At 41.5% G+C, this 13,401-nt stretch overlaps 1 protein-coding gene across 1 annotated transcript in view; it reads left to right on the forward strand.

The window, feature by feature from the left end:
* The window catches only part of PHACTR1 (phosphatase and actin regulator 1), an 882,368-nt gene that overhangs the window by 728,796 nt on the left and 140,171 nt on the right, over positions 1 to 13,401 (forward strand). Inside the window, exon 6 of the mRNA XM_042782390.1 lies at positions 656 to 862. Coding sequence (XP_042638324.1) covers positions 656 to 862 — 207 coding nt within the window. The remainder of the gene's footprint in view (positions 1 to 655; positions 863 to 13,401) is intronic.

The raw sequence follows: 13,401 nt of genomic DNA on the forward strand, positions 1-13,401 counted from the left end.
TTTTTTTTTTTTTTTTTTTTTTTGCTGAATGCTGAGCACTCTAGAACCAGGAGAAGAAGCCGCCCAAAGCACGTGGCATGCAGCTGTGAGTGTGAGCCTTCTAGGCAGTCATCATTTCCTGGTGTTCCAGAACTGCAGAGCAGACACACAGTGAGACCCAATGGGCAAATGCAACATCCCCAAATCCACCCCCTCTCCCCTCCCTAGCAAAGGCAGTTAGGCGCAAACGAAGATGGCTGGTACCTGGTTCTGATTCACTGTAAGAAAAGTGTCTTCATCCTTGATCTACTATGCTTGCATCCTGTTGATCATTGCTAGGGTCATGAGTCATGTTTTACAGCATCAAACAATGTGTATTACAAATGCTGAGCTTGACATTGTGAAGCTTTTGATGGTTTTGAGCCAATGTCCTCTTCCATCCTTTCTGTCTTGCTCCTTCCACCTCTCCCATCTCCTTCCTCTGCTACCCCATGTCCCTCCACCCCTTCTCCGTTTCTATTGGGTTATTGGTGTCCAATCTAACATTCTGCACGTCTTTGAGAGCTTAGAGTGGTAGTAGGTGCTGCCGATGTCCTGTGGTCCTGTCCTGGCCAGGCTGGCCGCCACACTGCTGTTTGTATAATGTCTCCTGTGTGTCATGTGGTTGTGCCCTCAGTGTCTGAAGAGAGTCCCTCTGCCGGTGAGTCTGGAGTCCTCCTGTCCCAAGATCCTTCAGCCAAACCAGTCCTGCTACTGCCCCCCAAAAAACCTGCTGCTTTCTCTGGAGACCATGAGGAGACCCCAGTGAAGCAGCTGTCCCTTCTCAAGCAACCCCCTGCCCTGCCTCCCAAACCCATTGCCAGGATTGCCAACCACTTAACAGGTGAGTCACAGATCTGAGGGTGTGGGGCCCCTCCTTCCCTTCAAGGGATGATGTTTGCTTTTTCTTCTTTGTATCTGAACAAACCTCTTTTGAGGTTGCTCTGTGGGAGATGGGGTGTTTCTGTGTGCGTCTTGGTACACACATTTGTGATCTGGGTTTGTGTGGTTTGTGTCATTCTAGAAGCATGTGCCATACACATAGTAGTCATATGCTAAGAGCCTTAAATCATGCATATCTGTAAATATGTACATTTGTATTTTTGTGACAAATTGAACATTGTTTGCCCATCAAGGGGAATTTGATTTATCTTCATAATCTTTGCAAAGATAAAGAATAGTGCCTTGTGTCCTTCAAAATGAGTTTGTCAGGGTTTTTTTTAAAAAATATATTTTTGCCTTTAAATTATTTAAAGCCAATGTATTTCTTCGATTGAAATTCATTTTGATGTTATTTGTTCTCTTAAAAAAAACCAAGAAGCAAAAATAGGTATCTGCAAAGTATTATGGGAAGTATTCTTTTTAAAGAATAAACCCAGAACATTGACCTAAAATGATTTTTAATTTATTTTGTAATAAAGTATTACTTAATGAATGGACCCACAATTATTAAATTGGGCTACTAGTAAAATTGCATTCAACTATATATCGGAGCTCTGGTAGCACAGTGCCTAAGGCACTTGACCACTAACCAGAAGGCTGGTGGTTCAAACCCACCAGCCACTCCTCAGAAGGAAGGTTGAGCAATCTACTTCCATAGTGATACCACCTAGGAAACCCAAGGAGGGGTCTGGTCTCTATGAGTCGAATCCAACTCGATGGCACATAACAACAACATATAGTAGCACAAGGAGCTCTGGTAAGGCAGTGCCTAAGGCATTTGACTACTAACCAGAAGGTTGGTGTTTCAAACCACCAGCCTCTCTGCAGAAGGAAGACAGGGCAATCTACTTCTGTAAAGATTTACTGCCTCAGAAACCCAATGGGGGTTGCTATGAGTTGGAGTCTACTTGATGACCGTAAATTTGGTTTGGTTTTGTTATTATCTTAGCACATGCATCAAATATCACTGTGTGATATAAGACTATGGTATAATTAGAGATTAAAAGATTTCTAAGGCTTATTTCTCCAACTTTAATAGTAATTCCACCTGACACTGATCAACTGTCTTTTTACACTGTGTTTGATATTTTTATAAACAGCATATAAGTATGTGTCCCTTAACATCCATTTAGGCAATGTCTGACCACATATACGTCTGTGGTCTCAAGGTTTTTTTGTTGTTGTTGTCGTTTTTAAGGTAAAGCAGCTCTCCTTTTGTTTTGTATTTCCTCCTAATGGTTTTAAAGACCCAAACCCCCAGAGTTAATGACCAGTGAGGCTCCAGTGTGCATCCTAATCCCCACAGCGCCTCCCCTTCCCCTCCTTCTGACTTCATTCACCCTCCCTACAATCTTTCACTCTTCTAAATCTGCCAAAGGCAATGGTGGTGCCTGCGGGCCCAGGGCACTCCTGGGCTCTCAGCTGATGGTGTGGCTGCCCATGAGCAGGAAGCAGCAGCATCCATGGTCTCCATGGCCACCTCCCTGTACCACCATCTCCGTGCTTACCTTTCCTGGGTGTAAGCTGCACCCAGATGGGAGCAAAATCGCAATCCATTTGCCAGTGCAGCCTCTTCCTGGCCCAGCCGCACACCTGACAAGGCCAGCCTCGTGTATCTAGTGGATACAACTCTCAGCTCTCGAGCTTTCTCCAGATGATCTCCCGTAAGGTTTTAACATAATAAGCTTTACAGGGATTTAACTATGGGTTGTACAGAGACTACCTGTATATAATAAGGTGTTCTCACAATGTCCAAAGTGCCTAATGTCCTGTTTCACAAAAAGTATCATGGACGTTAAGTGATGCCTACCTGTATAATTAATCTCTGTAACATTTTTGTAATGTGTAATGAGAGTAGAAGTAGGAAAGAATATTCACATATTATGGATAGAAAAACTGAGGTTCAGGAAAGATAAGTGTCTTTCCCAAGGCTGGCAGGAATTTTGCAGCAGAGCCAAGATAGACCCTGTGCTTCCCAACTGCTAGTTCAGTGACTATGGTTTCAATAATGCCAGAATGTCTGTCACTTGGGGCTGACTTTTATTAGAATCCTATTTAGGCATAGGGTAGTATCAAACTAATCATTTAATAAGTACATCCACCCGAGACAGACTTTGTGTTTTAAAAGAGCAAATTGCCATTTAAATGAACCATTCAACATATAACATTTTAGCTCAGTGCTCAAAATTTAAATTCATAGAAAACCACTAAGGGGAAAAAAGCCTATCTATCTATCCACCTACCTACCTATTCACTCACTCACACATCCACCCACCCACCTATCCATCCATCCACCCACCCATCCACTCACCCATCTATATGTATCTAATAAAAAATGAATATTGTTAACAGATACTATCTTTTCAAAAAACCAAAAATCAAACTCACTGCCATCAAGTCAGTTGTGACTCATAGCAACCCTCATTGGGTTTCCAAGGCAGTAAATCTTTGTGGAAGTAGATTGCCCCATCTTCCTTCCATGGAGCATCTGGTGGGTTAGAACTGCCAACCTTCTGGTTAGCAGTCAAATGCCTTAGGCACTGCATCACCAGAGCTCTTTACATACTAGCTTATCACCTGCTTTTTGCACTTAGTTATGTCTTGTGAACTAATTCTCGTGCCAGTAAGTATTTCAAAATATGATTTAATAGCTGCTTGGTATGTTGTTATGTTGTTGTTAAGTGCCATCGAGTCATTTCCGACTCATAGCGACCCCATGCACGGCAGAACGAAACACTGCCTGATCCCACGCCAGCCCCACAATCCCTGCTATACCTGAGCCCATCATTGCAGCCACCATGTCAATCCATCTCGTTGAAGGCCTCCCCCTCTTTCGTCGACCCTCCAGCCTACCTAGCATGACATCCTTCTCCAGGGAATGGTCCCTTCTGACAACATGACCAAAATAGGTGAGACGAAGTCTGGCCATTCTTGCTTCCAAGGAGCATTCTGGCTGCACTTCCTCCAGGACAGATCTGTTAGTTCTTTTAGCAGTCCATGGTACTTTCAGCATTCTTCGCCAGCACCACAACTCAAAAGCATCAACTCTTCTTCGGTCTTCCTTATTCATTGTCCAGCTCTCACATGCATACGAGGTGATTGGAAATATCATGGCTTGTGTGAGGCGCACCTTAGTCCTCAAGGAGCTATCCTTGCTCCTCAGCACTTGAAACAGTTCCTTCGCAGTTGACTTTCCCAATGCTACACGTTGTCTAATGTCCTGACTGCTGCTTCCGTTGGCATCGATTGTAGAACCAAGCAATGTGAATTCTTTGACAACTGCTTGGTATAGATCAAGATTAACCAGATTGATGCCTTAAGGTTTATTTATTTATTTTTTTCTATATTCTCTATGAGCTCTGGTAGCATAGTGGCTAAGGCACTTGACTGCGAACCAGAAGGCTGGCGGTTCAAACCCATCAGCCACTCCTCGGAAGGAAGATGGGGCAATCTACTTCCGTAGTGATACTGCCTCAGAAACCCAAGGAGGGGTCGCTATGAGTCGGGTCCGACTTGACAGCACATAACAACAACAACAACACAACATATTCTCTATTGTCAAAAAACACACAGCAAGCATCCATGTACAAATACCTTTATGAGGATCTCTAGTTTTTCCCTACTTTCTTCGTAAATCATTTCCCTAGTTTATTGAGTCAAAGGGTGTGTTCTTTTTAATGATTTGATGCCAGATTTCCTTGAGAAAGACTAAATATTGCAAAATATACCTCAACAAGTAATACACATTTATTCAGTACATCTATAGGCAGAAAGGAGCTCTGGTGGTGTACTGGATAAGGCACTTGACTGCTAACTGGAGGGTCAGCAGTTCAAGCCCACCAGCTGCTCTATGGAAGAAAGATGGGGCTATCTACTTCTGTAAAGATTTACAGCCTTGGAAACCCAATGGGGGTCACTATGAGTCGGAAACCACTTGATGGCAGTGAGCTTGAGTGAGATAGGCAAGAAGAGTGGCAGCAACAGTTAAGTACTTGACAATTAACCAACAGATTGGCAGTTTGCATTCACCCAGAGACACTTCAGAGTAAAGGCTTGGCAATCTACTTCCAAAAGTCACAACCTTGAAAACCCTATGGAGCAGTTCTACTTTGCACTCATGACTTTACAGTTGGAATTGACTCAATAGTACCTGGTTTGGTTTTTTGGTTTTGATAGGCTAAATACTGTGCTGGGTATCAAAGGGGACACAAATGTATAACATATTTATTTTAAAAAAATTATATAGATAATTGAATGCCAAGATAAATACTGTCCAGAATCATACTTGTAGTTCAGTACAGTCTGAAGAAGACTGAACTTGAGCTGCCTGTAAATCATGAAGGGAAATTCTAAAGAATGGCAGAAGGACATTCCAGGAAAAGATACCTGCACAAAGGCTTAGAAGGGACTATGAGGACAGCATGGTTTGGGTCAATTAGGAGGTGACTGAGCTGGGGTAGAGGGCTCATCTCCTGAGAGAGCAGGTTGACTAAGTCGGGCATATGAAGGTTTCGATTTTATTCCCTAGGCAGTGAAAAGCCTTTGAAAGTTTTTGAGCAGTGAAATCACATGATGAAATCTAGCCTTTAAAATCTTTCCTGTGTCACTATGTAGGATGAGGAAAAAGAGGAGAGGGTTAGAGGCCTATCAGGGCAACCACAAAGGCCAGCCCTATGCATTGTACTCCAGAATCCTTTGTTGAATTAAACTGAACTATTTGACAGTCTACTTAAGAGGCTATTCCAGTTGTTCAGATGACTTCACCAGCATCTGGACATAACAGCATCTTGCAAAAGAGAGTCTATACCACTAAATAAGACATTTTAAAAGAAGGATTGACAAAATTTATTAACTAACAGAACACTCTAATATATCTTCATTATCTAATTAATAGAGGCACACTTGAACCTCTGCTATGAACCTTGGAGCTTGGGTAGGTTGGTATCCACAGGACTTTTTTGATATATGCAGGGTCTGAAGATACCTAAATTGAACCAATCTCAATGGCTTCACTAGCTGTTTTCCAAGGAATGTGGGCCATTACCTGTGAACCTCATATACACATAGCCTGGGTCAATGGATAAAAATACATTAAGTCTAACATCTTTACCATAATGTACCTCTTAAATATGATAAAGACAAGACAGATAGAGATGTCTGTAGGCTACAAGTCTAGTATTATCATTTAGGGTTTAAACTTAATTAAAATGGCTTAATTTTTCTAAGGGAGTAATCACTGATCATGAATTAGCATCACCATGAGGCAGCTGCATTAACCCTGTTCAGTTACTAATTACTCCAGAGACATCTGGGCCATGTCAGAAACAATTAGAACTGGGGTTACCATGAGTCTGAGTCAACTTGATGGCGGCAAATGGAGTCCCTGGTTGGTGCAAACAGTTAATGTGCTTGGCTGCTAACCAAAAGTTCCAAAGGTGCTGAGGAAGAAAGTCCTGGCAATCTATGTCTGAAATCCCTATGAAGTGCAATTTTAATCTGACACAAATGGGGTCTGCATGAGTAAGAATCAACTCACTGGCAACTGCTTTTTAAAGTGAGACTTACACTTGCCATATGTTCTTAGTGTTTGTTTTTTTATTGACTTTTTTTGAAAAAACAAAACAAAACAAAAACAAATTCACTGCCATCGAGTCAGATCCGACTCATAAGGACCCCTCCTTGGGTTTCTGAGGTGGTATCACTATGGAAGTAGATTGCCCAATCTTCCTTCCAAGGAGTGGCTGGTGGGTTTGAACCACCAGCCTTCTGATTAGCAGTCAAATGCTTTAGGCACTACGCCATCAGAGCTCCTTTTGAAAGAAAGGCAGGACAAAAAGAAAGACACCACAGAGGGTTGGTAGAGAGTGGCAGTGGTGAATGCCTGGTAGAATTCCAGAGGAAACATGATCCTGAAGCAGGGCTTCTTCCATACATATGATCAGACAAAGAAATGCAGAAATATCTCTGCTATGGAACTTCCTTTCATTTTATCAGGAAAACCACAATGAACTTGAAGAACTATTTGTCTTATAAATTTTCTCTCTTCTTCAGTCAGGTAGAGGGAAGCTCTTGCTCTCCCAAATTGTCTTTCTCCTCCTTCTGTCATCCTCTCTAATCTCATCTTCCCCAACATGAGCATATCCAATGGTCAGTGGTGGCTGGATGTTGGATTCCCTTCCTTTCTGGAAGTACAGTGCCCAGTAGAGCTGGTTGCATAAGGAGTATTGTCTGAGGTAGATGGTCCTTAACGTACATCCTTCTTGGAATGATGCATGACTCCAGAACCAGGGGGATTTAGGCAAAACCACTATCTCCTACCTTTCTAAATCTTCGTGGGTTTTTTATTTATTTTCTTCCCCATCCATCATCTTTCCAGCATGCTGGTTGCAGAGATCAAATGTTAAAAATTGCATGACTGATGCATGCATAGACGGTACCTGAGAGAGGCACACCCACAAGGGCTTATGGGATGAAAGATAATTACCTTCCATGGGAGCTGGACTTCACAGTCTGATTTTCACACTTGGGGAATGACAATGGCAGCTGCTATTTCTTGGGAACTTTACAATCTACCTTAGTTCCATCTCTTATCTCCTTTTCCCGGAGAAGAAAATGAAATTTAGAGAAATAAAATGACTTGGTTATGGTTATACAGCTAGTAAGGGACAGATCTAGGCTTGAACTCATTTTGTTTTACCCCACACTCTTCATGGAGAGCCATTATTTTATACTGCCTTCAACAAAATACCTATTGCTAAAATCCAAGAAAACTTAATCATCATCTTTTTGTGGTGTCTTGCTTTGTATGTTTTAATCCACTTGAAAGATTAAAAAATCCAGCCCCTTAATTGTTATATCTCCAGGAAAAAATTTTATTCCATTTTTCACAAAGAACATTCTCCACTGAACCATATATAGGAAGATTATTGAAATGGCAAATGTTATGCTACTTATGTATTTACTACAATCAAAAAGAAGAGGGAGAAAGAAAGAGAAGAAGAAATTATAGTGCAAAGAGGAGGGCGTGAGATCAGTTGGGTTGGATTTGGAAGAACATGATGGAAGAACATGTTCTTATAGAACATACAGTTTAGTAAGAATCATGGGAAAGATTTGGCCACAATTAAACCAAAACCCATTGCCATCAAGTGGATTCCAACTCATAGTGACCCCCATAGGGTTTTCAAGTCCATATATCATTACAGAAGCATACTGCCTCTTTTTTTTTTTTTTTTTTTTTGTGAAGCAGCTGGTGGGTTCAAACTGCTGACCTTTTGGTTAGCAGCTGAATGCCTTACCACAGTGCCACAAGGGACCACAATTAGAGACTAACAATTCAGCAAAGAAAGGAAACTCCTGCTGATCCTTAAAAACTTGCCCTTCTGATATTGTGAGCCTGCCCAAGGCTTATTTGCACTATCTTTAGAACCCAAAATGCAAGGAAATTTAACTATACTATCAGAACTTGGTTGATTGCTAGTTTCAACATAACCAATGTATTTGCAAGTGCAAATTTACCTGACAAATAGCACCCGTAGCCCGGTATTTTTCAGCCCAGCACTTAATGCCTGTCTGATGAGGACTCTCCATCCAGGGCTTGTCAAAACAAGAGCAGTTTTTCTATTTGTGACTGTCCCTCTGGTTTTGTGGACATTGTCACTATTCCACGGTCACATTCGAATGTGTCATTTCATTAAGTTTTTGTGTGGCTCTCTCCCCTCACTTCCCCTCAATTCCCACTCCCACCCCTCAACCCCCTCATTCTTGTTTTCCTCTTTCATCCTTCCTTCCAACCCCCATAGACTCATCTAACTGCTTCTGCCTCTGCCTGTGCCTCCCCTCCCAGCATTCTTCTCTGCTGGTGCTTGAAAACTGAAGATTAGACCACTGTGACCTTGAGCTTCATCTGTGCCTTTAAGTGGAGAAAATGAATAGTAATTCAGAAGCCTCCAAAAGAGGCTTAAGGTTGACACTCTCTTGGTAACTGATACCCTGACGGAACAGGGCAGCTGCCTGAATTTATTTTTTATATCCATTTTCCTATATTTTTCCAGTCTTGATTTTCATTTGTCAAAATGCAGAAATTCTTTCCTCAGTGCATATGAGGACTATCTGTTGATTAATTAAAACTTATTTAAAAGGGGGCTCTCTGCTCTTACCTCTATGCTCAGGGTCAAGATAATAGCAAAATAACTTTTTTTGTTTGGTTTTGGTAACAGTCATGTTAGGTTGGAGATTTAATTTATTTAGCCCTTACATTTTGAGTATGTGCTATTTACAAGGTACCCTGATGTCACTTACAAACAGTGTTAAGGCCTTCAACCTATGAATTATGGATAGTTATAAGCTACCAAAAATGTATGAGGAGGTATAAACATGACTCTCAAGAAATTCAAATAGTAAATCCTCTTGAAGATATGAGGAAAGGTGTCATAAAGAAGAACATATTTAAGTCAAACCTTAAAGAATGAATAATATTTTGATCCACCACACATCTGTCAGTTTGTCTTACAGTAGTGCCTTGTGTATTACTGTAATGCTGGAAGTTATGTGCCCAGTATTTCAAATAACAGCAGCGTCAGCCATGGTGAACAGGTTTCAAACAAGCTTACAGACTAAGACAGATGAGGAAGAAAGGCCTGGTGATCTACTTCCAAAAATTAGCCAATGAAAACCTTATGGATCACAACATAACATTGTTTGCTTTGGACATGTCATCAGGAAGGATCTATCACTAGGACATCATGTTTGGTGAAGTGGCAGGCCAGCAGTGAGGGCAAGGGGGACCCTTAGTGAGATGAACTGACACAACAGCAGCAACAAAAGATTCAAACATGCTTGTGATCATAAGGATGATGTAGGACCCAGCAACATTTTGTTCTGTTATATATAAGGGTGTCATGAATTGGCGCCTACTCAGTGGCAGCTATCTATTTAAGATTTTGACAGGTAGAGATTGGAAGAGGAGGTTGTTCTGAAACAGAAAGGAGAATACACAAAAAGACATACACAAAAAGACCTACATGAGTAGGTCAAGGCCTATTATGTTCAAGAAATACAATAGGCCAGCTTAGCAAGAATGTAGGATTCTTGTAGGATACTGATGAAAGACCAGGCCTAAAAAGTATATTGAAGCAAAACTGTGGAGAGCCTCAAATGTCATGATGAGAGATTTAACTTTCTAGGAAGAAGTAGACATCTTTGTGTATTTTTTAGCAGTTATTGGTTAATTTCAGCCATCATGTCTTCTTGATGTTCTGGTGGAAGAGATGGGTAATAATGCTGGTGGGTAGATTTACAGCTGGATAAATAAATATACTTGAGGGATGTCTAGTATCAACCTGAAGCTGAGAAGGGCCGTACAGCAGTGGAATAGGCAGCCTTGTGGGGGAGAAAACCCCTTATTGCTGAAGGCATTTAAGGAGGAGTTGGAAAATCATTTGCCAATGAGTCCATAGCAGGGTATTTTCTTCTTTAAGGAAACTGAGCAAGATGGTCGCCATTCTGTGTTTTTAATTGTTTATGTTCCCTGTCACAAATGAAATCTGGTTCTCCCATGTTCTACAGTGTTCGAAGAAAACATGATAACCTCAGTGGAAAAGCAACCACTTAGAAGAGTAGGAGTAAGAAGATAACAGTCACTCATAGGTCATATTGGTGGTTCAGCAGTCTCAGGGAAAGCTCTAGGAATCTCAGGGGCACATGGGATGCCCTTACAGACATCAATTACAGCAGGTCACATTAGCCACACCACCATCACTCTAAATGCAAAAAATAGGAGTGTGTTCTCCAATAATTAACAGATACCATGCAGGTGGAACTGTGGCTAAGGCATTGGTCTGCTAACCAAAAGGTTGGTGGTTTAAACAAACCCAGCAACCACCCCATGGGAAAAAGACAAGACAGCCTGCTTCTATAAAGATTTACAGTGTAAGTAATATCACTGAATTGTGCACTTCCAAATGGTTAAAGTGGTGAATTTTTGTTACTTGTGTTTTACTACAATAAAGATTAAATTTAAGAAAGGATATCAGTAAGAAAATAAAAAGATTTACAGCCTTGGAAACCCTTTAGGGGTCACCGTAAGTTGCAATCAACTCAGTGGCAGTGTGGGGTGTTTTTGTTTTGTTTTGTTTTGTTTTGTTTTTTGGTGCATCTGATAGATGCTCGTTTCAAGGTGGGCTGTAGCCTTTCTGATTTTTCTTGATAGTGTATCTAGCTTGACCTTATTTACACTTCACAACGAATGCCCTACTTCTTAATAGTGAATTTTGTTTTGTTTTGTTTTGGTGCATCTGATAGATGCCTGTTTTAAGGTGGGCTGTAGCCTTCCTGATTTTTCTTGATAATGTTAATGGATCTAGCTTGACCTTATTTACACTTCATAATGAATGCCCTACCTCTTAATAGTGAATTTCATAGCTCTACGTAGCATTGTCTTTTATATGACTTAAATTTACTTCTTTCAGATTTCATAAATGTATCCCCTGATTCTAGTGTTCAGAGAGCAGATGAACATGTTTATACTCACCTTCACATTCTGATTTTGATTCACATATTTACAGGCCCCCCACACACATATACACACCATGGTCACTTTTGGGTCTCTGCTCCTTTCAGGTGTCCATCTTTGGACTTTTCCCCTTCCTTTATCCCTCTCCTGAACCATTTGCTGTCGAGTCAACTCCTACTCATGGCAGCCTCCATGTGTGTCAGAGCAGAGCTGTGCTCCACAGGGTTTTCAGTGGCTGATTTTTTGGAAGCAGATCACCAGACCTTTCTTCCAAAGTGCCTCGGGGTGGACTAGAACCTCCAACCTTTCAGCTGTATTAACCATTTACACCACCAAGTTGCTGTTGAGAAAACCAAACCATTTGCCACTGAGTCGGTCCCAACTCCCCGCGTGCTGAAGAAGGCTCAAGTTCAGCAGCACCTTTATCGACTGAATGGCCCTTTCTTCCCTCATTCTCCCTGAGAGGGACAGCACTGGTTTGATTCTCCCAAAATAAACAATGTGATATGTTTTTATGCAGGTGATTTATAAATGGTAACCAAAGAGTTACTGATCCTATCAATGAGTGTTTGTTCCATAAGTATAAAGACATCCACAGTGTTCACTCTTTTAGAGCAGTTCCCTGGTAGTGAATAATGTATCATTTTACACACACACACATACACACACACAATCTGTTTTAATTGCCACCCTGCAAGGATGACATGCCCAAGTAACTCAGGTTGTAAGTGACCTTCATCCACTGTTAGTGTCTCCATCTCAATAAGGTATTGTTCTCAGATGTTCTTGAAAGGAGTAAATGCAGGGGTGGGGAGTGGAGTGTTTTTTGTTTAAAAACAAACATTTTTTTAAAGCAGAAATATTTCCTTGTGTAAAGTGGCTCTAAGACAAAGTCAGCTGCCAATACAGGTGATGCGTGTGCTATCATGGCCCTCAATTTTAGGATTCTGGAATGTCACATAAGCAGAGGGTTGGCTGTGGCTTAACATGCTGGCCAGGAGCAGAGTAATGCAGCAGAAGCATGGGGGGCCCATAACCCAGAGGTCGATAGGTTGAAACCAGCCCCTGCTAATTTGATTTGTTTTAAGGCATGCTGGTGATGTAGTGGATAAGGCATCTGGCTGCTAACCAGAAGATCAGCAGTGCAAACCCACCAGCTGCTCTGCAGAAGGAAGATGGGGCAATCACTTCTGTAAAAATTTACAGCCACAGAAACCCAATGAGGGTCGCTATGAGTCAGAATCAACTCTATGGCAGTGAGTTTGGTTTTTTGTTTGGTTGTTTGCTTGGCCAGGCTTGGTCGAGTAACCAAGTTTGGGGCATTCAACACAAATAGCCTTGTTTCTTTTTTTATTGTGTCAACTATATATGTAGCAAAGCATTTTCCTTTTCAATATTCTTCATGTGTACTTTTCAGGAACGTTAATGTGTTCATCATGCTGTGGCACCATCTCTATGATCAGTTTCCAATTTTTCCATCACCCCTAACAAGGAGCTCTGCTGGTGCTGTGGTTAAGGCATTAGTTGGCTAATCAAAAAGATAGTGGTTCAAACCCACTAACCACTCTGCAGAAGAACGATGAGGCAGTCTGAGGCAGTCTGCTTCCATAAAGATTTATTTACAGCCTTAGAAACCTATGAGGAGTTATTATGGGTCAGAATCCATCCAATCGCAAGTTTAGGGTTTTTTTTCCCCAAACAGTAGCTCAGTGTCCCCTAAGCTATGAGCTCCTCTTCTTTTGTTATTCTTGTTTCTCTTCATACCATTCTTCTCACCAAAAAGGGTCAGGCAACACTTTTTGTCTCTGCAGGCATTTGACCAAGGAAAAATACCAGACGGCCATAGATTCCTAGGGGGTTCTAGTGTTCTGAAGGAATTGATGGCCCTCCTATGAGTTCCTATCTTGCAGTAGGGGGACTGACAAAGA

Source organism: Orycteropus afer, unplaced genomic scaffold (genome assembly GCF_000298275.1).
Source record: "Orycteropus afer afer isolate SDZICR_OR568_19922 unplaced genomic scaffold, OryAfe1.0 scaffold00012, whole genome shotgun sequence".
Lineage (NCBI taxonomy): Eukaryota > Metazoa > Chordata > Mammalia > Tubulidentata > Orycteropodidae > Orycteropus > Orycteropus afer.